Consider the following 25649-nt stretch of genomic DNA (forward strand, 5'->3'; position numbering starts at 1 on the left):
TCAAGGCGAAACCCTTCACATACTTAGCACTTGCAGGAAATTGAAGCCAAGAAGATACCTTGGAAAACAAGAAACCATAAGACAAGTGCGGGTACAGTGTCAAGGCGAAATCCTTCACATACTTAGCACTTGCAGGGAATTGAACCCAAGACGGATCTTATGGGTCATGCTTGCGGAAAGGGAAATAACACCCCCGCATGGCGGAAACGTTGAGAACTAGATTGTTTGAAGCTGCAAGGTAGAATTGGTTGTTTAACATAACTGATCACTATGTCTAAAACTACCAATACCCCGTGGAGAATCTACACAAGTGAAACTCAACGCTCCCGACTTGCGGAGAGGTTACGCACCTACCCGCATCATACCCAAAGATCAGGCAGAAAAAGTCGGGAATTTTCTGCAAGTGACATTAGGAAAACTGCGGGAAGAATCCCCACGGAAAACCTTAAAAAACGAAAAACCCTTTTCAAAACCCTTTGCTTAAAGTCCAAAAGTTCCCCTCACTTATTAACAATTCATGAGAAGAACAATGGACTGGGGGGACTTGAAGAGGTAGGTCCCAGCAAAGCCATGTTGGACCCGCAAGACTCACCTTGAAGAGGGACGTCTGCGCAAAGACCAACTGGATGCGCATGACCCACCATGCTCAGAGAGATGAAGACCTTACACGCATTAAGCCAGCTGTTCCCGCAGGAAAGCCTCCCTTGGTAAAGTACCCTGCCTGTTCCCGCAGCTGCAGATACAAGCCAAGAAGGAAGGCTACCCGCACTAACAGTAAGGCTACACGCATAAGGCACTAACTCTTATACTTCAGTAATGTCACCTGAAGAAGGAATGAGCAGGGCGGGAATATTCCCGCCCAAATGAGCCAGTCCGTACGCTTCTAGAAGATCTTTTGTACTATACCTACCAAGGTATGGACAAATAGACAAGATCTGACGAAAGCGACCCATGAACCAATCACAGGGTGACAGCTCACCGACAATAGTACGAGGAGTAGCACGCTCCAGTACAAAATGTCACTATCAGCCGCTGCCTACCCACCAACTCCCATCGTGGCACGAACGTAGCCCATAGTTGGTGGAAAAGGAATATTATATACAGCTGGCCGTACCTGCTTGGAAACCGACCTTCGGCTATAAATACTCCAACACCTTGGAACGGTATGATCATCTGATATTATCTTATCTTCTCTCTAGCTATTTCTCTCTATATACACTTATATTCAGAGCAATCTAGTCTGATTCTCACGCCGGAGGGTGGTCACAAGGAGGAACCCCCCCCTTCTCAGTGACGAGCTCACGGTGTCTGTTTTGCAGGTCGAGAAGAATAACCATCTTTGCCGGACCTAACCCTCGTGGGAAACATCTATTTAACCCTAAGATTATCCTTAATCTGCCAGGGTCATTTAGTGTTTCTTCGATGGGGTTTCAACAAAACCTCAAGTAACCTAGATTTCGTTCAACTCCAAGTGACAAGCTTGACAATTAAGTTTTAGCTTTTGTGAATAAGCATTGGCTTTCGACGGGGTCTTAATGTGCTAACACTAATTAAACTACGAAGGTTATATATTTTTTCGGTAAACCAAAGTTGTTCACCTATTATCAACACAATCTAAAATCGATGTGCTACTTATGATTTACATATCCATTCGATTATCCTAGACAAGAATCAACAAAAGAAAATGTGAATATAAACGAGATAATAAGCAACAAGAAGTAGTTGGTTTTATGTTTCGCAAAAAAGTATGCTCGAATGGTACAATAATGTATTTTGTTTGTTTTCATTCAAGTGCGTTTGTACAATAACGGGTTGAATCCGGTCTAACTAGATTTAACAAATTCATTCATAATATAAGTTAGTACCAAAAAATGACAATAAATGAAAGCATGTATAAAGTTACTCATGAGAAAGTACCAAACATAGGAGTAACATTTATTGGGTGAAGTTGATCAGATTACCATAAAAGATCCATCTGAAGCTTGTAAAACTTTACTTTCATTATTATGCTCATCTACTCGCTCACCATTTTGAGGAAAAACTTATTAAATACATTGGTTGCAGCATGTTAAATATTTTATAGTAGAAATGTAGAATTCACCATTAATTACAATTTTTTGTTAATGTTTTAATTTAGGTGTATCTTATGAATATCTTATTTGATAAAACAAATGATAATTCCCAAATGTAATGTGCTAGAATAAGTTAAAACTAGCTTTTATTTTTTTATTTCATTTTTTTATATTTCACTAAGGTAATGTTTACATTAATACAGAAGGCAAATGGGCAACAAGCTATGTCATGAGCCTTTTTTGAATAGCAAAGTTAACGTTGCTCAAATTAATTATATAAAAAGTGGATAAGAATGTAATTAACAAGGTGAAAAGTGTAAATATTCAAATTATGTTTCAAGCATTGAAAACTTATATTTGAAGGCGATACACAATAATTGGTAAACCTTCTAATAGATTTTTTTTTTCAATTATAGAATCTTCTTACGAGTTTATAAGCCAAATATGTATTTACAAAGTTTCAAATTATCTAACTCATTCATAAGCTTTGAATTGTCATAAGCGATTATTATAACCTTTTAGGACAATTGATTTTAGTTATATGTCTTAATCAAGAATTTGGTACCATGAGTTATTGATTAATCTGACCTAGAGTGGGGTTTTATGTACAATTGTAATGCAACCATCACTACTTGATGGACATTGCTTATAACTACCATTAAAATGAATGTGAATGTGAATGTGAATGTGAATGTGAATGTGAATGTGAATGTGAATGTGAATGTGAATGTGAATGTGAATGTGAATGTGAATGTGAATGTGAATGGTATCCCAAAGTTTTATTACAAAAATTATTTTTTTTTCTAGATAAAAAATATTTTTTTTTAGCTAAAATGACACAAAATGTCAATTTGGTCGAATCTAATTTTTACTGTCAAAAGATGATTTCAAACGACCAAATTATACTTCCAAATTTGTGTTGTATATATGAGTCGGTTTCGGTTGAAATGGAGTTAGTGAAGCTCAAAGTCTAATCCACTCTTTTTATATATAGTGACAACTAAATAGATCCTTAAAGTGACTAGGCCAAAAGATTATGTTACATCCAAAGTTTTAATATGATAGTTAAACTTTCAATAATAAAGTTGTGGATATAGGTCCCATATTTTAAGATTATGTTGCATCCAAAGTTTTAATATGATAGTTAAACTTTCAATAATAAAGTTGCGGAAATAGGTCCCATATTTTTTTCGTTATTTTAAAACCATGCATATAAAAGTACCCATGATGAGGTACAATGCCCTATGTCCGAATCTAGATGGCATTGCTAAGGACTTGAGGAAGCAAACTCTCATGTTGTGGAGGTGAAGTCCATGGAGCAAAGCACACGTATGCCGACTCTATGGCGGACAAAGAGGTGGGGCACCCCACTCACATTCACACACACATATATATGATACAAAAAGGAAATTGGTTTGAGGTATTTTATTATATGTCGTGAATTGATTATAATGAGGATGACAACCATTATTTATATAAAGTTATAATGAACTAAATATCGAAAAACAACTATTGATAGCTGTCAAATGGAAGAATGGAAACTCGATATTTGCTCTTCTAAATTAAAGGGATATGATGTCATTGACCACCAATCTTGCTGATCCCATAAAATATTTTCTCAATCTTCTCTTTAACACTCTCCCTCAAGTTGAATAGTGGGATTTCCAAAATTCAACTTGTTCAGACACTCGTGTAAGGTTTTTCGTTAACAGCTTTTGTTAAAATATCAGCAAGTTGGTCTTCTGACCGGACAAACGGAAGTATGATGACCTTTGTTTCCAACTTTTCTTTGATGAAGTTTCGATCAACTTCTATATGTTTCGTTCGATCATGTTGTACAGGATTTTCTGAAATTTGAATGGCGGCTTTATTATCACTCATAATTTTGCTACTTTCTTGTGGTGGATATCCTATCTCAGTTAGGAGCCTTCGTACCCATAGCACTTCAGTTAACCCCCTTGCAATCCCACGAAATTCAGCTTCTGCGCTTGAAAGGGCCACCACCTTTTGTTTCTTGCTTCTCCATGTAACGAGATTTCCACCTACAAAGGTAAAGTAACCTGATGTGGATCTTCGATTGCCTTTATCTCCAGCCCAATCTGCATCGGTGTACAATTGAGTTTCTAGATTCCCATTGGTTTGAACAAGACTCTATGTCCAGCCGTCCTCTTAAGATATCTTATAATTCTTAACACTGCTTCCATATGAGCAGTTTGGGGTTGATGCATAAACTGACTTACAACTCCCACAACATATGATATATCGGGTTGGGTATGTGAGAGATATATCAGCTTTCCTACCATTCGTTGGTATCTTCCTTTGTCAACCATATCTGTTTTTTCCTCCATATAAAGTTTTTGATTTAAAATCATAGGAGTGTCTGCTGGTTTGCAATCAATCATACCGGCTTCTGCTAGTAAATCGAGAACATATTTCTTCTGGTGCATGAAGATCCCATGTTTCGATCTTAGAACTTCAATCCCAAGGAAATATTTGAGTCTCCCTAGGTCTTTCATTTCAAATTCTGTAAACAAGTTCTTCTTTAGTTTGGTTATTTCTTCTTTGTCATCTCCTGTAATAATCATATCATCAACATAAATTATTAGGCAGGTTATGAGATTGCCTCTACGTTTGAGAAACAATGTATGATCTGAGTTACTTTGTTTGAACCCATAGTTTTTCATGGCTAAAGTAAACCTCCCAAACCATGCTCTAGGGGATTGTTTCAATCCATAGAGGGATTTCTTTAGACGACACACTTCTCTTTCTCCAAAATTGTCCGTGAATCCATGTGGAGCTTCCATATAAACTTCCTCCTTTAGCTCTACGTGTAAGAAAGCATTCTTCACATCAAACTGAAGTAAGGGCCATCCTTTATTTGCCGCTACAGAAAAAAGAACTCTGATTGTATTAATTTTTGAAACTGGAGAAAACGTTTCAGAGTAATCAATTCCGTATGTCTGTGTATAACCTTTAGCTACTAATCTAGCTTTGTATCTTTCAATAGTTCCATCGGGTTTGTATTTAATTGTAAAAACCCACCGACACCCAACAACTTTCTTCCTTTGAGGCAAGACACATTTCTCCCATGTGTTGTTTTTGGTAAGAGCTTTCATTTCTTCTTCCACCGCATCTTTCCAATGTTTTGATTTTAAGGCTTGTTCTACATTAGCAGGAATATCCTCAGAATACATAGATAAGGCAAAAGCCTTGGCTTCCGTAGATAGATTCCCTCTGGCTATGTTAGCCATTGGATATCTAGATCCCCTAGACTCCTTTTCTAGGGAATATCTTTTAGGTGGAACTCCCCGATTTGCTCTTGGTGGCAATACATATCTTTCCGATGTGTCTTCTTGTGTGGGAAAGCTTTCTTGTTCCTGCATACTCTCACCTTGCCCTGGCGTGTTATTAGCAGTTTCAATGGGATCGGGTATAGGACAAGAATGAACATTACTTACCTCAGGCATCAGGTTGGGAGCGGTTTCTTGGGTGACACTGATGCTAGGGTCTTCAGGTTGCATGGAGAGAGGAGACTCATTTTGGGTACTGTTGTTCCTTCCTTCGTCATATGTAACGTATCTCAACCAACTCAGTGTGTCAAGACATTCGCTCTCCCCCTGACCACCACTGTTTTGGGAGGCATAATAGTACTCAGTTTCAAGAAAATCACAGTTCATAGTGGTGAACATGTGTTTGGTTTTTGGATTATAGCATCGGTATCCTTTTTGAGTTATTCCATACCCAACAAAGACACATTTCTCAGCACACGGGTCGATTTTAGTTCTATTTGATTTTGGTATGTGAACGAAAACAGTGCACCCAAAAATTCGTGGTTCAAGAGTAAGAACAGATGGAGGTTTGGTATATTCTGTAAGAACTTGCAAAGGGGTTTTTGATTTTAGAATTTGAGTGGGAAGTCGGTTAATAAGATATGCAGCCGTAACAAGAGCTTCTGGCCAAAAAATCTTTGGAACTTGTGATTCTATTAGGAGAGCCCGAGTTATCTCTAACAGGATGCGGTTTTTTCGTTCCGCGACACCATTTTGTTCTGGAGTATGAGGGCGGGTGGTTTGATGAATTATCCCTTTAGTTTGGAAAAAGAGTTTCATATCAGAATTAACAAATTCGCCTCCACTGTCAGATCTAAAAACCTGAACATTTTTTTGAAATTGGATTTGGATCATGGTGTAAAAAATGATAAATTTATCAAAAACTTCAGATTTATTTTTTAATAAATACACCCAGGTCATACGTGTGCAATCGTCCACAAATATAACAAAAAAATGAAAGTTTTGTCCCCCAATGTTTGGAGCGGGACCCCACACATCCGAGTGAATCAATGAAAAAGGTAAGTCGACCCTTGTGTTATTTGGTTTGAATGTTTTTCGGTGACTCTTGGCTAACACGCAAGTTTCATAATGTGACTTACAATTGGAAGGAAATAACTTAGGAAATAAAAGATGCAAATAACCAGTGGATGGATGCCCCAATCTCCTATGCCATAGCCATGCTTCTCGTTCTGTTGTTCCATGAGAAAGCATTACAGTACCACTTTGAGTCACCTCGTCCACATAATACAACCCTTGTCTTTCAGTGCCACGCCAAATTATCGCTCCCGTCCTGATATCCTGTAAAATACAAAAGGTGGGTTGCATGAGAACTGAGCAATTCAACTCCTTTGTTACATGACTTATCGATAGAAGTTTATGTGATAAGGCGGGAACATAAAGACAATTTGAGATCTTAAGTGTCGGTGAAATTTCAATAGTCCCCCATTTTTTACATTCATTTTCTCTCCATTTGCCGTGCGTATATGTGATTTTGTCGGTTTAGTTGATGTGGCAAAATCTGATAAATCATAAGTCATGGTATCTGTGGCTCCACAATCAAATATCCATGACTGTTCCCATCTCATATTATAATTTTGAGCCATATTTGCCAAACCACTAATAATAGAACCCTTTTGCAATTTTGAAAACTTTCTTTTATAAAATAAACAAAAGTCGTGTTTTTTAATATTTCAAAATCTTCAGGGGTTGGTTTGTAAATATGTGAAAAATAATATGGGGGTTTCGAGACATCATCTCTCTCACCCCCTGTACCTGTGCTCATTGAAAAATATCCATCATCTTCATTTTCATTATGTGCCGCCGCCGCTATTCCGCCAAATCCGGTGGGATTTTTCCGATCAACACTGGTTTCGGCATTTTCTTGGTTGCTCGCAGAAGAGGAGGCTTTGCCTCTTTTCGGTCCGAGATTCTTGGTGCCCTTCTTGTGGCCATCGGCCCACCAATCGGGGTAACAGACGAGCCGGAAACACTGCTCTTTGGTATGTTTTGTCATACCGCAATGATCACATTTCAGATGTGTTTTATCCTCTTTGCCCGACGACCCAATTTTTTTTCCTTCAAACCGACGGTGCCCCTTCGTTACGAGCCCTGTGTGTCATTGATAATTGCTCCCAGAATACTTTGGTGAGCGGCTTCTTTACGAACAACGGCGTATGCTGCCTCTGCAGAAGGGAGAGGTTCCAACCAGAGTATTTCCCTTTTAATGGGTTCATATCTCCAGTCTAGGGCATTTAGAAATTGAAAAAGTTTTTGTTATGACCTGATTTTTGAGTATGTCTTGATGTCTTCTGGACATTTCATGGGATTTGGATCAATCCTATCGATCTCTCCCCATATCCCCTGTAGCGTGATCCAAAAAACCTCAAGAGAACTGTCATTTTGTTTGATGTCGTTAGCCTTGACATGAAGGTTAAATGTCTGTAATTTGTCTATCCCGCTGCTGTAAGTGACCGCCAGAGCATCCCACAATGTTTTCGTAGTGGGATACTCGGTTAGGTTGCCTGCGAGTGCAGGTTCGATATTTTGAATGAGCCATGAAAAAACAATTAGATCTTCTTGTTCCCATTGCTCATATTCTTCACTGTTTTGATCCGGAGGATCCGAGGTAAGGTGTGACAACAGGGTCTTGGATTTTCCGCCTATGGCGACTCGGATTATTCGGGTCCATAGCGCGTAGTTTTGATTGTTGAGTTTGAGATTGATTTGGAAATTATCGGATAGCTTTGGGTTTTGAGGTTGGTAATTAAGGCCATGTTTTAATAAATTTACAAGTTGTTGTGATAAATCAGAACCTGAGTTACCGTCTCCGGACATGGCAGCTCGGTTTAGATTTATCGGGTTGGATCGATTGAGAAGAAAATGAAAAGGTATATGATGAGCAAGCCTGCTCTGATACCATGATACAAAAAGGAAATTGGTTTGAGGTATTTTATTATATGTCGTGAATTGATTACAATGAGGATGACAACCATTATTTATATAAAGTTACAATGAACTAAATATGGAAAAACAACTATTGATGGCTGTCAAATGGAAGAATGGAAACTCGATATTTGCTCTTCTAAATTAAAGGGATATGATGTCATTGACCACCAATCTTGCTGATCCCATAAAATATTTTCTCAATCTTCTCTTTAACAATATATGTATGTGCATATTATACATATACAATTTTAATAATTTTTAATAGGGTTTATGATAGTTTGGTGTTGTGGAAGAAAGTGATGGGTTTCTAAGAAAGGTCTTAAATCTAATGTGGTGTTGATGTGACGATTTGTGAAGATTCAATGTTGTGGATGTTCTAATATGGCAGGATAAACATCTCGTGATGTGATAAAGCTTCCATTAGTTAGCACATTTAAGTAAGTTCGTAAAAAAGCAAAGAGTTATCCTTGTCCAACCCAAGACTTGAATGCAATCGCGATCACTAGTTGGCTTTACCAAAGATACACATGAATTAACGTATTAGTTATTGCAATGTCTATCATCACATCATTTCAAGTTTCACATGAGAAATTTTATTGAACTGGAAAAATATCACAAATGTCTAAGGTCCAATAGAGTATGTTGACCCGACGTCCTCTACATTGATCCAATTCAATGTAACACAACACATGTTGAGCATAGGGCATTGCAACCCAATGCACTATGCGTCGAAACTTAATCTTTTTTTATTTGGTATAATTCTGTATAATAGTAATCAAGTTTTAAGTTTATTCCAATTAAGTCACTTATATTTTATTTTTTCTAAATTAGGTCACTCAACTTTCAATATATGTTCCAATACTATCTTTTCTACCTTCAAATTATATGTTCATAGATAACTAAAACGTCATTAAAACCAACATTTTTTCATTTTTTATCAGTAAATATATCATTTACGATAATATAGTAGTTGTCACTCTCGTTTTAAAACACAAATTGAAAATTTAAGTGACCTAATTGAGAAAAAGTGAAAGTTAAGTGACCTGATTAAGATAAAATAAAATATAAGTGACTTAGAACAAACTTTAAACTTTATTAATATTCTATAGTGTTTTACTTTTTATTCTTAACATGTCTAAGCCTTAACACTCCCATGTTCGTTTAGCATCTATAAACATTCAAAAATACAAAATTTTAATTCGCTAATGTTCCAAGACTTTATTTTTTTATTTTTTTTTGTTTTTTGTTTTTTCTTTAGCGTGAAGTCATATGACTTCATTATGAAACCTCACGAGATTCCAAATCTCATAATAATAATAATAATAATGCATCTCTCCACACAATATTTTTTTAATAATAGTGTTTATTATGTTATTATATACTTTTTGTAATAAAAAAATATTACATTTGTAGACATAATATACTAGCTTAGACCATAATTATAATAAAGTAGAATACCTCGTAGCTCGATTCTCACTCGAAATTTTTTTTTACTCAAAATGGTCTTTACAAAGCGAGAAAGCTCGACTCTTACAAACCAAGGCAACTTAGCTCGGGTCATCTACAAACCTAGTGGCTCAACTTAGATCATTTACAAATCTAGCCAGCTCAGCCTAGCTCGATTACAAGCCTCATCAAAGTTAGTATATCAAGGCATCAAGCTCGGACTTGAGCTCAACTATTAAAAGAACTTCAACTTAAACTTTACTCAATTCATGCTTTTAACAAACCGTTATCAACAAGCTAATAAACAGTTTAAAAGGTTTTTTTTAAGGACAACAAATAAAGTCTGACTACCCTGTTAGCCCAATGTCAAGAGACGACGCAGTATGTCTACGATCACCGACAACGTTGAGTAGCTCGAGCCCACGATCATCTATTTCGGGGAAACCCGTTGCCAACTGGCTCAAAAGGTTCACATCACACTTATACAACCTCTATAGTGTTACTTGCCTCGAGAATGGTGTGTTGGAGGTTTTGAACACTTGTCACATTGTTCTTACAAGTGTATAATAATTTGTCAAGTAGTTAGATGATGGTGCATAACTACCAACACACTTGTCATCAACTCCACCGATTCACTCAAGAAAATGATGAGAGCTGTGTGTTTCGTTGTGCTATGTGCCTTAATCTCAACAACAACTAATGCAAGATCAACCATCAAATCGCCACTACCAAATCATAAGGTATGGATTCCATTGTTGCCCGTTTACCCGTCACTTTATTGTAATCGTTTGAATGTGTTTTATTTTATTACGTAGCTTAATTTTGTAAACCGAAAACTATGGTTCAATTGAACCTAACCAACCTTCAAAACTAAAAAAATTTAAAAATCTTATTACATGTGAGACTTGAACCCAAGACCTCTGTAAGCTTACAATTTAACTAACTCAAATTTTGTCAATACATAGAACCAAGGAACTTGTTCGTTCACAGTAAAGATTACAACGAGCTGCTCGTCGGTTCCGATCACACGAGATCAGATCAGCCTCTCGTTCGGCGATTCATATGGGAATCAGGTCTGGTTTCTGTTCAGTTTTATAGAATATTATACTACTTGAAAATAATTTAATTTGCGACAACAATTTTGTAGCAAAGTTGTGGCAAATAGCCTCACAATTTTCCGACAACCAAAAGTGTGAAAAAAAACCGTTGCATATTTTGTTACTGGCAATTTGTGACAAAATTTTTGCTTTGGATTTACGACAAATGCTAGTGGTGCTAAAAATGGGTCAATTTTCCCACAATAATTTTTTTTACCTTTTACTAATTAACGACAAGTTTGTCAATCTTTTAATAAAAATATATTAAATTGTTAATACCATTAATAGATAATTCAGTAATGAAAAACCAATTAAAATTTAATTTAACTGAGGAAGAAGGTGACGGTTAATTATGATAATATTTAGGTTTATGCACCGACGAATGTTAGTCGTCGCTAAATGCGACAGTTTTGCCACGATAACTTTTTTACCCTTTTCACTACAAAAGTTTTATTTTATTTATTTATTTTTATTTTTCTTGTGTGCTGAACAACTAATTTTGTCCGACATTATTTTAACCTCTTGTTGTGAGATTAAAACCCACAACGGTTTAGTTGAGGTCATACACTTTTCCCTACAAACTAACAACAAGTTTGTCGCTAACTGAATACAAAAAATTTAAATTATTAATAATAACATTTTTAAAAGTATAAATTGATCAGTAAAACAAAGCAATAAGATTTTAATTTAACTGAGAAAGAAAGGTGACGGTTAATAATGATGATAACTAGGTTTATGCACCGAGAATTGACGACCCGTCAACTAGGACGTTCGAGCGATGCTCGGCGGATACATTTGAGGTATACGGGCCGTGTGCACGTGACATATGTTACGTGCACTTGTACAGAAGTGGATACGATGGGTGGAAGCCGGCTAGAGTAGAGATATACGGGGCACATACGAGGGCGGTGTCTTTCGAGTATAACGACTGGATTCCGGCCGAGGTATGGGACGGTTTCGATTACTGTCGTGGCTATGCTGCTGCTGCAATGAAGTGAAACATGGGGGAAGTTTAGTTACGTGTTTAGATGGTCGTTTTTCACTTCGTGTTTCGGATGATCAATAAGTTGCTTTGTTGTATGTAATGTGTGTGATGAATAAAATTAATAAATCGACCTTGTTTGGGTTGGAATGTTATTGGGCCGATGTCATTGGATCCGATCCCTTTGGATTTTGAATTTTTTTAGCCCATGTAAAAACTTATTGAGCTCAAAACTTTTAACTTAGAAGACTAGTTCTAATTGTAGTCTAAATTTTGTGTTTTTATAATTCCAGTAACGAAATGAACATAACTGAACCCGATAAAAACCGCCAAACAATTTTCAATTATTTCAATGTTTCTTTGCTTTAAATATTTTAATTTTGTGTTGTTTTTAGTTCCGATACTATAGCGAACGTAACCGATTGAATTCGTGTCGGTTCGCCACACGTCTTTTTATATATGTTATCTTTTTGTATCATAAGCTATATGAGTTTGTTTTTTGTTTTAGTTTTGGTAGCGTAACCGAAACTGATGACCGAATTTGTGCCGACTCAATGTTGCAACGCCTTGGTTTTACCAACGGAATAAATGTTGTTTTATATATGTTATTTTTTTGTCTCATAAGCTATACGAGTATTCTGGGCATTCACGAATCTAACTTTGAATTTAGTGTTAGTATCATAATGAAGCTAACTGATACCAACCATATCTATGAAGGTTTGATTATAAGTTGTACCTTTGACAATATTATTTTGGGAGCTCAAAGATTTCTATTTTGGATTTAGTGTTGTTGCAGTTACGAACTTAAATGTTTCTGACCGAGTTCATGCAATTGCGTTGTCGATGTAACACGGTGGGTTTTGCAGTGACAACACATATTTCCCATTAGGCCACGTGGCAGCGCCATCTGGTGTCACATAAATGGTTGTTTATTATTATAATTTTTTTGGGTATGGTATGGTTACCGTATGGGTTTTCTGATAAAATATGTTAGTTTTAATATTTTATTTTGCCGGTACCATATTTATTTATTATTAAGTATGCTAATTTATTTTTATCATAAGCGATAATTTAGTAGTGTTCAATGAATCGATTTCATAATATTCAAAATCATTCGAATAGAATATTTCAAATTTTTAATGAATAAGTGTTATGAATGAATAACTAAAATGATGAACTTCCCAATTTTAGTCTTTAAAACTTAAAAGACTCATTTGAATTCGAGTTTCGAGTCAAATTTAAAATCATAAATTCGATTACTAAATCGAATACAAACTCGAATCGAATCACGAGTGCAATTTGTATATTCAACGCCTCTACCACTATTGTTTTCATTATATACAAGGATTCGATTCCAATTTGTATATTCAACGCCTCTACCACTATTGTTTTCATTATATACAAGTGTTACTACTGTTTTAATATTTGCGTAATTGCGTCTTAATCCATGTCAAATAACTACTTGTTAAGCTATATCGAATTATGATAAAAAAAATTAAAGGTCAATCCGGTTTACTAAGTGTAAATTATAAGTATCCTAAATAGACCAATCAAGCTTGAGTGTAGGGTTATGTAACTTATAAAGGTCCATGTGACCTGTTGGAGAAGGGTTACTTGGGTTCCACTCAAGATCCCCAACATTTTACGTTATTTGGTAGTTTTTAGCTTTGTATAAAGTAATTACGTTATTAAACAAACATACTTGACAAAATGCGTAAGCTGGTACGTAATGAATCTATGCACTGACGCACATAGTTTATTTTTTAAAATTTCAAATATGATAAAAATTGTAATGTACGGTTTTTTTTATTATTAGAAAAGCTTAAAAGTACGTTGTAAGAACATTTAAATCCTTAACTCATGAAAGAATCAAATAATGAGGTGAATGTTTTTTTTATATTGCTTTATAAAGCGGGCTAATATAAATAATAGGAATGACAATTGTAAGTGAAGTAACTATTTATGAGAGAATGACAATATATAAACAAGAGTAATACAAAAATATAAAACTCCAAAGTCTATCTCAAAGTCAAACTTTATTAGCCAACATTCATCTTCGAGTTATATCGCCTGATAACAAACCTTTCAACTTTGAGAATATTTTGGTCAAAGTCAACTTGAAAAGCATAAAGCGTTTAGTAATGACTTTCAAAATCAATTATCAATTAAAAGACGAAGTGAAAGTATATATGTTATAGTTATCGCGTCATTTGTCCTCATTGTCCCGACCCATCCTCTGACAATTCCGAGAACCCTTATAAGGTTCTCTTCTCCTTTAATACAACTAAGTGGTCCAACTCTTTTTATTTTTTAAAAGACTTGGTTTTCTATGCATAAAAAACCAACAAATTCTAGTGATTGTTCCACATATTCTGAGCATGTAATTATCTCATAAACCATTGCAAATAACCTTATTTTTAACACCAAAAAACATATATACGTAATGTATAAAAAAATTTACTTGTGTGTCCGGCCGATGGTGCGGCTCGCACACCCTTCGAGCCGCCCCTGTTGGGGAATGGTCATTGATTTATTAGCATGAAGATTTTTAACAGTCTATATCATTTCATTTAGCATTGGGGCCTTGGGGAAACGAGGAGCTGATGTACGTGGTTGAAAATATACAGGTTCTGAAGAAACACTAATCGACCCCGGGCAGATTACGGATAATCTGGGGGTTAAATAGATGTTTCCCACGAGGGTTAGTTCCGGCAAAGATGGTTGTTCTGATGACCTGCAAAACAGACCGTGAGCTCGTCACTGAGAAGGGGGGGGGGTACCTCCTTGTGACCACCCTCCGGCGTGAGAATTAGACTATATTGCTCTTGAATATAAGTGTATATTAAGAGATTGCTAGAGCAGATATCAGGTATAAGATATGAGATAAGATAAGATGATATGATCATACCATTTGGGGTATTTATAGCCGAAGGTAGGTTTCCAAGAAGGTGTAGCCGGCTGAATAGTATTCCTGTTCTACCAACTGTGGCCTACGCACGTGCCATGCTGGTAGTTGGTGGGTAGGCAGCGGCTGACAGTGACCAGGCCTGCTGTGTACTATTCCTTTTCCACCAACTGCAGGCTATACACGTGGTATGATAGGAGTTGGTGAGTAGGCAGCGGCTAATAGTGACATACAGTACAAGAGCATGCTGCTCGCCATACTGTTGTCAATGAGCTGTCGTATCTCTGGTCAGATCTTTTGCCCATACCTCGTCAGATACAGTACAAAAGATCCTCCAGTATCGTACGGACTGGCTCATTTGGGCGGGAGTATTCCCCCTCCCGCCTTTGTGCGGGATTGTTCCCGGCTTTGCTCATTCCTTCAGGTGACATTACTGAATTATTTTGAGAGCTAAGTGCCTTGTGTGTGTAGCCTTGCTGCGCGGGTGGCCTTCCCTGATGGCTTGTATCCGCAGTTGCGGGAACAGGCGGAGTACTTCACCATTGGGAGGCATTTCCTGCGGGAACAGCTTGCGTACTGCGCGTAAGGACGTCACGTCTCTGAGCATGGTGGGTCCTGCGGATCCAGTTGGTTTCTGCGCAGACGTCTCTTTTCAAGGTGAGTCATGCGGGTCCAACTGGGCTCTGCTGGGACCTACCTCTTCAGGTTCGTAATTGTACATTGCGCAAAACCTTGGCCGGAGTACGAATCAAATCTTGGCAGGTAATTTAATTTGAACCACTTTACGCTTCCAATTGAATTTAAAACGAAACAAAGTTGTATTTAAGGATGTACATAACTAGACGTGATATACCACAAATCAATAAGAAAATCAGAATTAGTTTGTTGCAGCATTATATGACACCTACATAACCAAACATTCAGATTCGTTTCACAATAACCTAACACTAGAAACCGACTATATACCGCTTGAAAACATAATTAATAACCAGATACTCATTTCAAAATGCAATGCCAAAAACCCCTAAAGTAAATACAATTATAAATCATGTATGCTTTCTTTGATAGGGTGTGAGTGGTTATGCAAGGAAGATATCATTTAAGGCCATCAAGTTTGATGCAGTTTATAATCCTATCATAATCGACCAGTACTATTGTCCCACACAAAAGGACTGCATAAAATTTGTAAGCAAACACTTAAGATTAAAACTCATATTCCATAAGTTATCAAATGAAAGTTGTTTCCAGATCTTGCTTAATTATTGACACTTTTCTCTGTGAGAATTACACAGACAACAGCTGTCAAGTTAAGTGATATATCATACAATGGAATAATGGGGACATCAAACATGGACAATGTAATAAACCTAAGTTGCAGTGAAAGTGTGGCATGCACCAATATTACATTGGCTAGTATATGATCAGCTCAGTAATTCCAGGAAGAAAGGTTTTTGGCAAATGTATTAATGCCCATGGAAGAATTAGTCATGTTAAACCCTTGTTTAATTGTCTTAAACCTTAGTGAATTCATCATAAGTGATGCAATTTGTCGTTGCATTATATTGTACGTGTGTCATATTTAAATTTTATGCTACTTTAACCGTTGGTAATAAGATTTGAGCTCCTTCCATTTATCAATATTTATTGTAGAACTTTTCATATGGAAAAATTCCTTATTTGAATTTGTATAAATTATAAAATTCAGAGTCAATGCTTGATTTGTAAGAGAAAAATAAATAAAGTCTAATCAATATAGGCAATTTGGAAATCAATTATCTCACATTTTGTATATTGGCCGATAATAATCTCACCTTTAAAAATCACTACCAACGGTTCAACCTTGCAGCTATTTTTGTTTCAGTGGACCTCCATTAAAAAACACTTAACATCGTTAAGTTTTTTTCAGAGTTCCAAATCGAGTTTTGGGGCTTTCGGTCAGAAGAGGGATACGAGTCGATTGATATAAAACTTATATCAAAACAGTGATTAAAATGGCTTGATTTTTGTTTATTGGAAATTCAAACACCCGAATTGAAACATTGTTTCTTCATTTCGATCATCGCTTCGAGATAATTTTACATCAGTAAACTTGTATCCTTCTTCCGATAAAAAACCCTAAAACATCGGTTTGAAACTCATAATAAAACTTAACGACGTTAACTGTTTTTTAACGGAGATCCACTGAGACAAAAATTGTTGAAAGGTTAGTAGTGATTTTTAAAAGTGGAATTATTATCAGCCAATACATAAAATGTGAGGTTATTTATTTGCAATTTGCCATCAATATATGTACAATGCTTATTCAGGCATGACAAGGGGATAAGAGAATGAAAGTTTCACACATGGGGGGCGAGAGGTGAAGAGATCGAGCCAACTACCAATCAATATCAGCACAAGCGGTGAAGAGAATTGTGAAGAGTTAGAAGAGAAAAAGGCAAGAACCATAACGCTATGATACCATATATAAGGATGAAAACCCCATTACGTGTTATGTATTATTTAAGAATTATTTATAGGATTGCAATAAGGAAAATCACAAATGAAACGAACCATAATATGTTATCTCAATGTATATCGTTAACACATCCCAACTTTATATTTACACAAGGACCAAACAACCATCAAAAACGACATAATCGGCTGTAGAAATATAGCAATTTACTCCTATAAGGTAAATGGATCGACTCTAATGGCCTTTTGATTGCTGAAAACATTTTAAAAGAAATATAAATGGCATAAGAAACTACGAATGTCAACTAAGTTCTCCTTGAATCATGGGTGTTTGCCTTTCAACGTGAAGATTAATTAGGAGCAAAGCAATAGTTACTTTAGATTAGAACGAAAGATTAGTTTCGTTTAATAGATTTTATGGATGAATGTCAAAATAATCCCCTTTATTAGCGTTAAGGGTGGTGTATAGAGTATTCAAATGACAAAAGATCCATGTGACTTTGCCAAGATCGAGCTTGCTTTTCCTCCACTTTAGCATCCGTTATTTAACCATGTGACCATCCTCTAAAAGTATTCAAATATGTTATTTATTTATTTGTGATGATTAAAAGGTGACACCAAGGTACGTATCTTTCATCTTTAAGCAAGAAATTTGCGTTAGCTACATCGTTGACACATGTAATATATCTACACCCGTTCAAAAATGTAAATGACAATGGACAAGAAGTTTGAATAAAGACATATACTATAAAAACACAAACAAAACAATGTAGTTGATATCAGTTTTACGGGTATCATTAAAATTTCAAAATGTAAGTGTGTGTTTGATCATTATGGGTTTTATAAATGAAATGTATTGAAGAATTTAAGAACCAATGAAATTTTCCTTAGTTTAAGATAAATGATAGAATACAATAATTCTTAACAAACATTAACGTACAAAAATAAGTATATTCACGAATCCATGAGATCACATCCTAGCATCTTAGAATCATTAATACATACCCAATTAATTATTGATTCAACGAAAAAAAAAATAGATTTGGAGCGTAAATCGATCAATTTTTTTACCTTTCTTCCCGAAACCCGTTTTGAGTGTATTACGATTTTCTTGAGCGTTTTTGTATTTTGGCTTTGAGCGTTTTGCTTTTGCCCTGAGCGTGATTCACGTACGTTAAGGTACGCTAAGGATTATTGTACGTTAACCTGACTCTTAGTTTAATACATGCTCTAGTCGGTCGGTAATTATAAAAGTTAAGATTATTTTGTTCAATATCTCAACCAAAATCTCTTTTAGTGAAATAGTCATGAATTCTCACCAATATGCACTAATAAATATTAAAATCAAATTATTAGTATGTTATTAGACCTTGTGAAAGCTAGTTTATATAACGAGTTTTCCATTTTACTCTGGAAAAAAAGATTGTTTTTAAGCCTTAAATAGCCACAACCTTTTACTTAAAAATGGGTTATCCTACCGGTTGCTTTAAGTCATGAGGCTGTATAATAAATTAAACAAACAACTAAAATAATGCACTAGCTAACTTCACCCTAAAGTACGTGTTTGTATATATATGCATGCACACAACAGTACGGATATAGAACCGAGAATTGATTGTTCGTTGCCTATGATGTCTTGGCTAATTGGCAGAATGGTGAGTCTTCTTTCATTTTCAAGTTCTTTTTTTTTTGACTAATTATCATGGTTTTGGGATACAAACTATTATTTGTTTTCGCACTAGGATACTAAGAAACTGTTTGGTAGCCTTTTATTGTTTCCATTAAGAGGCTACATCCGAATCGATCGGAGGTATAAGTGTATTTAGTTCACTTAAAAGACATCTCTTAATGATTCATGGAGTTCCTTAATGGATAAATTTTAAAAACATGCTGACGGATTCAGAGACTACTTCTTAATTTGTCAGACATTTTAATGACTTAGTACAAGGTTGTCAAACAACCCTAAGTGATAAGACAAAATATTGACATGTGTATTTGACAGTTGCTACAAGATTAACCTTAATATGGACTTTTACTAATTATCTATCTATGCATCTTTCTAATTCATGCAGGTTCAGTCTATCACATTAGTTTTGGTCTTGCTAATATCTTCTGCTTTAAGTTCTACTACAAGAATCAGTCTTGCTTCGACCATAATTTTTGACGTGCTCAAATACGGGGCCAAGGGAAACGGGAAAACAGACGACTCGCAGGTATCCGAGCAGTCAAACTATTGTTTTTGGCCAATTTGTTTGTTTGGGAAGTATTATGTTACTTATATTTTAGGAAATTTATAGGCTTTTATGAACGCATGGAAGGCGGCATGCCAATCGAACCAAATTCTAAGAGTATATTGAACATACCAAGAGGCAGAACTTATTTGTTGAAACCAGTTGCTTTCACTGGTCCATGCAAGCCTGCCAAAATTTTCGTCCAGGTATGTATGTATGTATGTATGTATAACGGTTTAAGAGGTTATATAAATTAGACTTGGGATGCCTTTTACTAAAATCGACTTACATTGATTAAAGAACATATGCATTTGAATTTGTTTAAGAATGGAATCCTGAAAGTAATCTAGTAGGCTAAAAGAACAATCATTAAGGACATTAATCAATGGAAATGTGGCTAAAACATTGTGAGACTACAACAAAAAGTAGGAGCACATGTCTTTTTGAACAAAGTTTTGGGAAAAAGACTGAAAAATGTAGGATCATGTGAGTATAATCAACAATAACTCATTATAATCATATGAAACATATAGATCAACTCTTCAGTAGTGTAAGTTTAACAATTTTCTAAAAACGTTGTGTAAAATTACCCGTTTTGTCCGAAATTTTAGAGCACAACTGCCTATTTATGAAATTTTCATACGTATTAAGTCTCCCCCTGGCCGTGTTTTTGTCAAAGCTTCGCCATTATTGAAAATTAATCCCTTATTGTTTCAAATGGCGATTAGGATAGAGGTCAGATGGTCGCTTTGACTAGAAATTTTAAGTTTGACTGCCCCTATATTGGCCAAATGGCCATTCCGAATTTCTAATCAATAATTTTCATAGTTTGACCACTAATGGCCAGATCAACTATCCAAATATTGTTAAAACGGCCCTTCTAGCTAATAATTTTCAAAATTTGACTTTTTTTAGTCAAAATGACGATATGAGTGTTTTTTGGACGCCAGTTTGATGATATGAAATCAAAAAGAGGTGGTGTAGCTATAACATGACCCTTATAAAAAATGTGAAAACAGGTGTCGGGAAACATCATCGGTTCGACCAGAAAAGCCGATTATATGAGTAATCATTCTGACTCATGGCTCTTATTTTCCAATGTGAATGGTCTTACAGTGAGTGGGAATGGCCGAATAGATGGTCTTGGTCCTATGTGGTGGAAAAATCCCTGCATTAGTCCTCCACACCCGTAAGTTATTATCTTCATCCTTCACAATTTATATGTTTCATTAATTAATCTTTAAATATACTAAATAAATGAATACTTACATATTAATTCCTTTATTATTTTCAGGGTACAACTTGTCATCCACCGGTGGTAAGTAACATACCAATCGTGATCTTTGACCGGGATCACAATCTCATGGAGTATGACCAAAATATCAATTTGACCGGTCAAAATAAACAAAATTATTTTATGTGCATCCTCAATCTTGTAGACCGCCATACCTTTTAATCATTAACACATGAGATTTTCAACCAACAAGATTCTGTCACACGTCATAACTTTGTCTGGTAGATATTTTTTTTAATCGTCGAAGCCGGCGGGATATTTTAGACGCCCGACGAGATTCTTTTTTTGCTTATGACGAGATTTTTCCTGCTTCCGAAGAACTTTTTTTTGCCTTCCGACGAGATTATTTTGGCTTCTATATTTTTAGACAAGTGGCAGAATCGAGTTGATTAATTAAAAGCAATCGAATTGACGAGATTTATCTTGACTTTGACTGTTCAAATGGACATTTTGATCATTTTCACTAATCTCATGCATTTTTTTTGCGAAGTTAATTATGTCCAGTAAATCAGACTTTTATGTGTTTTATTCTATGAACAGACAATACAGTTTAAAAGATGCAACTCCATGCGATTCAACGGTTTAACATTTGTGAACAGCCCACGAGTGCATATTCTTTTAACCGGTTGTAACGGTGTGATTGCGAGTAACTTACATATAATCGCACCCGAAAATAGCCCGAATACTGATGGAATTAACATTGCTGGTTCCACTAATGTTAATATACGTGACTCCATTATTGCAACAGGTATGCTGTATTTTCTATCTCTTGTTTTCTTATTTTCATATGTTGGATTTTTTAACCCCATTTTTCATCATCTTGTATAATAATCGTATAGGGGATGACTGTATTGCTATTAGTGGAGGTTCTTCAAATATCAAAATTAGCGGTATCATGTGCGGGCCTGGCCACGGAATCAGGTATGGCTTTCGCATATTACATTTTTTTAAAAATTTTTAAAATTTATTTATTTCCACAAAAGGCGTGTTTTGTGAAGGGGAAGGGGTCGACTATTACACATATCGTCTGACATCTATTCCCACATCATTTCAAACAACTGACTATTACAAGGTCCTTTGACCAAAAATTTTCAAAATTTGACCATCTATTGTCTGAAAGACAGAGATATGATCAAACAGCCGTTCTACGAATAAAGTTCAAAGTTTGACCTCTTTATTCACACGTCTGTTCTGATCAATACATTAAAAAATTAGACTTTTTTTTCCCCAAAACGGTCGTCTGAGTGTTTTGTGGGTGCGGCCGTTTGATTGTGTGACATCAAATGGGGTGGTGTAGCCATAGGATGACCTTTTGTGATCCTATAAAATGATAGAGAACATGGAAACAAGTTGAAGGAAATATCGGTTTATTGAAAATTTTGAATTATGCATGTGCTATATGAATATCAAAGCTTGAGTTAATGAACTTAACAACTCGTTACGTATTCAATAAATGACAAATTATGCTGAAAAGAGATATAAGTGAAAATGGAGGTCGGAATTTGGATTTGAAAGTCAGGCAACCGCGTCGTTGGCTATAGTTTCCGCCTTTACATCATTTTCATTCATATCTTACACCTCTTCTGATGGATTAATAGCTTATTATAGCTACGTTCATTTAAGTAAATGTTCCTTCTATCCCATTTGCGTTTGCCCGGTGCAAATACGAGTGTCATTATTTAAACAACTTAGTAACACAATGCATTTGCATTTATGTTTAGCATTGGATCTTTGGGACATGGTGGAACTGATATTGTGGAAAATGTAGATGTGCGCAATTGTACTATGAGAAAAACCTTAACCGGAGTAAGGATAAAAACTTATCAGGTATACCTTCTTTCATTTCTCATAAATTTTTTTAGTTTTTGAACGACGAACACTGACTAAACGTCTAGAAAAGCTCTCAAGGAGGTTGATGTCATGCATCAAGTTAAAGTAATATTATAATTTGTAATGCTTTCTTTTCACAGGGAGGAATCGGTCATGTAAAAAAAGTTTTATTTACAGGAATCAAGTTCGACGCAGTTTATAACCCGATCATAATCGATCAATACTATTGTCCAACAAAACAAGATTGCATATTCGACGTAAGCACGCCGATTAAGCTATGCTTTATATTCAGGTTTTGTGTTCAATTGTTCAAACCCTTATTTAAATAATCTTTCTTAATTAAAATATTTTGTATAATTTAAGGCATTAGCTGTGAAGTTGAGTGACATAACATACAGAGGAATATCAGGGACTTCAAACATGGAAAATGTAATAAATCTAAGTTGCAGTAAAACTGTTGCATGCACAAATATTGTGATGGATAGAGTGTATATCGAGTCAGCAATTCCCGGAAGAAAGGTTTATGGAAGTTGTATTAATGCCCATGGAAGAGCCACTCATGTTAAGCCTTCGTTAAATTGCTTAAAGCCTTAAACCGACGCGTATTAGGGTAAGGTGTTGTTGCTTTACAAGGCTGTTCATTCTTATGTTTATGCTTACCGTAACCTACTGTAATAAGTTATGAATATGAGCTGATTCCATACATCAATGTTTAATGTTTATGTTTAGTCTCCCATGTACGTAGCAAGCTAGTCTCCATGTATTTTGCTTTTTGTTAACAATGGAAGTGTTGTGGGTTTCTAGTGAGGTTGAATTTGGGAAATTTAATTTGAAAACATTTATATGGTTAATGGCATCATGTGTTATATATATATAGTTGATAATATAGTTGTTTGATATTTTTATATGTTATGAAGCATGCAGTGTAAATAATTTGTTGCATGTGAAAGTTAATTATAAAACATTAACGATAGTTAATTGCATTGTGTGGTTAATTCCATATATATGTGATATCAAGATTAATTTTTGGATGTTGTGTGCTAGAAAGCATTGTTTATATGCACCGTTTATACTAATTGGTGCCAACTAAACAACATTTGTACTAGTTTCGTTATATTCGTGACTGACATCGGTATTCATTTTTATGCATGGTTTTCAATCGATGTAAAACACAGGGTCGATATCTGTCACAAAAAACAGAATTTAAACATCTAATCAAATCTTTATTACGCAAGAAACGAACAAAAGTCAAAATACAAGATAATCAATAGAAAGTTTCAACAAGTGAAAACAATGAAGACGATGACTTAAAGATTCTGAAGAAGAAAGCAAGCAAGATGATCTCTAACAATTGAAGAAGACAAAGACCGATCAATATGAAGACTAATCGTATATTCACATATATAACTCTTCTTCCTTTTCTCACATTCATAAGACCTGGATCAATAAGCCCAACTGAATATTTATGAGCCCAACTGAATATTTATGAGTCCAACCTTTTTAGACATCACGAGCCCAGCCCACACACTTCAATCATAAACCAGTCAGTCCTTAAGCCCAATCAGCCACAATCTTCAGCCCACAATCGAACCCGTATCCATTATTCTCGATATAACATGAAACATAAACAAACAAAACAAGTTAACCAACAAAAAGAAAAAATGATATAAGAAAATGTTTTAGTATTGAATTGAAATTATACATATATTTCAACAACATCCTTTAGACATATAACAACTTTATTTACTGTGTGATTATGTCGAATATCATTGTAAACATTATTTTATGTGCGTAATACATAAAATGTATTGACGACATGGGTTCGCGTAGTATCCATTTGGTTTCTGTGTCTTTTGTCTGTTGGTATGGAGAGCAGATTAAAGGCAGAGAATGCAATTAAAACAAGGAATTCAAAGATGAAGATTTTGGAATTAATTGGATGATTTCACATACATAGCACGTAGACTCCAATATAAAGAAAAGAACCCTAGAACTAGTCTTAGGAAACTAACGTAAACTTCCTAAAGACTAGGACTTTGAAACAGACTGGGCCAATGGCCTCTTATTAAAAAACAATTAACATGTGCAGAAATAAAATAAACGTGCATGACCAATTAATTCATCTTTGCTATAAGGGTTTGGGTCATTCTTCAATCTCTCTTGAGCCAAACTCCATGACTCCAAGTTGATGCCGAAAATACACAAACTTTTCTCTGGATAAAGCTTTAGTCAGCACATCAGCAAGTTGTTGGTTTGTGTTGCAATACTTTAACTTCACAACATCTTGTGCTACCATATCTCGAACAAAGTGATGCTTTAATTTAATATGTTTTGATCTACCATTAAGAACCGGATTCTTACTCAGATTGATTGCTGAAACATTGTCACAATAGATTGTTGTAGTTCCTCCCTGATGTAGATCGAGAACAACTAACATCCTTCTTAGCCATATGGCTTGACACGATGCTGCAGTGGCCGATATGTATTCGGCCTCAGTACTCGATAAAGCCACAGTTGTTTGCTTCTTAGAACTCCAACTAACAGCCCCGCTTCCAACAGAGAAAACATATGCGGATATACTTTTCCTATCATTCAAACAACTTGCCCAATCGCTGTCCGAAAAACCGCATAATTTAACCTTGGTTCCTTTCTTGTACCAAATACCATAGCCCAAGGTTCCAGAAACATACTTTAAAATTCGTTTTGCTGCTCCAAGGTGTACTTTAGAGGGTGTTTGCATGAACCGTGACACTATACTCACCGCGTGACTGATGTCGGGCCTTGTGTGAGTTAAGTATATCAATCCCCCTACCAAGCTTCGATAAACCGTTTCATTCGTCTTGTCTGCCTCATCATTTACTTGAAATTTATCATTGGCATTCATTGGTGTATTCTCCATATTACATTCTTCCACTTGAAACTTCTTTAAGAGATTCTTAGCATACTTTTCCTGTGACAGAAATACACCATGCCTGGTTTGTCTTACTTCTAAGCCCAAGAAATATTTGAGGAGACCAAGATTGGTCATCTCAAATTCCTTTTTCATACCACTCTTAAATTCAGCAA

At 35.5% G+C, this 25649-nt stretch overlaps 2 protein-coding genes and 1 pseudogene across 3 annotated transcripts; 2 read left to right on the forward strand and 1 right to left on the reverse strand.

Annotated features, from left to right (window-relative positions):
• Positions 1-7675: 7675 nt before the first annotated feature.
• On the reverse strand, positions 7676-8236 carry LOC143586697 (uncharacterized). The gene has a single exon (XM_077068182.1). It carries the CDS (start codon positions 8234-8236, stop codon positions 7676-7678), a length of 561 nt encoding a protein of 186 aa, XP_076924297.1.
• A 2175-nt stretch (positions 8237-10411) lies between these two features.
• On the forward strand, positions 10412-12064 carry LOC143585936 (embryo-specific protein ATS3A-like). Its single transcript, XM_077067605.1, has 3 exons — positions 10412-10533; positions 10759-10866; positions 11622-12064. Exons 1-3 carry the CDS (start codon positions 10438-10440, stop codon positions 11886-11888), a joined length of 471 nt encoding a protein of 156 aa, XP_076923720.1. The 5' UTR covers positions 10412-10437; the 3' UTR covers positions 11889-12064.
• Positions 12065-18734: 6670 nt separating this feature from the next.
• Positions 18735-23192, forward strand: LOC143586708 (putative polygalacturonase At3g15720; annotated as a pseudogene). The gene is made up of 10 exons (XR_013144748.1): positions 18735-18883; positions 19301-19441; positions 19526-19665; positions 20479-20652; positions 20754-20777; positions 21294-21501; positions 21593-21674; positions 22475-22580; positions 22724-22840; positions 22947-23192. The product of XR_013144748.1 is annotated as a putative polygalacturonase At3g15720 (transcript).
• Positions 23193-25649: the final 2457 nt, after the last annotated feature.

This window comes from Bidens hawaiensis, unplaced genomic scaffold (assembly GCF_021521415.1).
Source record: "Bidens hawaiensis isolate Kalapana, Puna unplaced genomic scaffold, B.hawaiensis_p1.1 tig00001575_1, whole genome shotgun sequence".
NCBI lineage: Eukaryota > Viridiplantae > Streptophyta > Magnoliopsida > Asterales > Asteraceae > Bidens > Bidens hawaiensis.

Coding starts and splice junctions, on each gene's coding strand:
- LOC143586697 (XM_077068182.1), bottom strand. CDS start 8,236: ATGTCCGGAGACGGTAACTCAGGTTCTGATTTATCACAACAACTTGTA.
- LOC143585936 (XM_077067605.1), top strand. CDS start 10,438: ATGATGAGAGCTGTGTGTTTCGTTGTGCTATGTGCCTTAATCTCAACA. Junction 10,534..10,758: donor CGCCACTACCAAATCATAAG/GTATGGATTCCA, acceptor GTCAATACATAG/AACCAAGGAACTTGTTCGTT. Junction 10,867..11,621: donor GCGATTCATATGGGAATCAG/GTCTGGTTTCTG, acceptor GATGATAACTAG/GTTTATGCACCGAGAATTGA.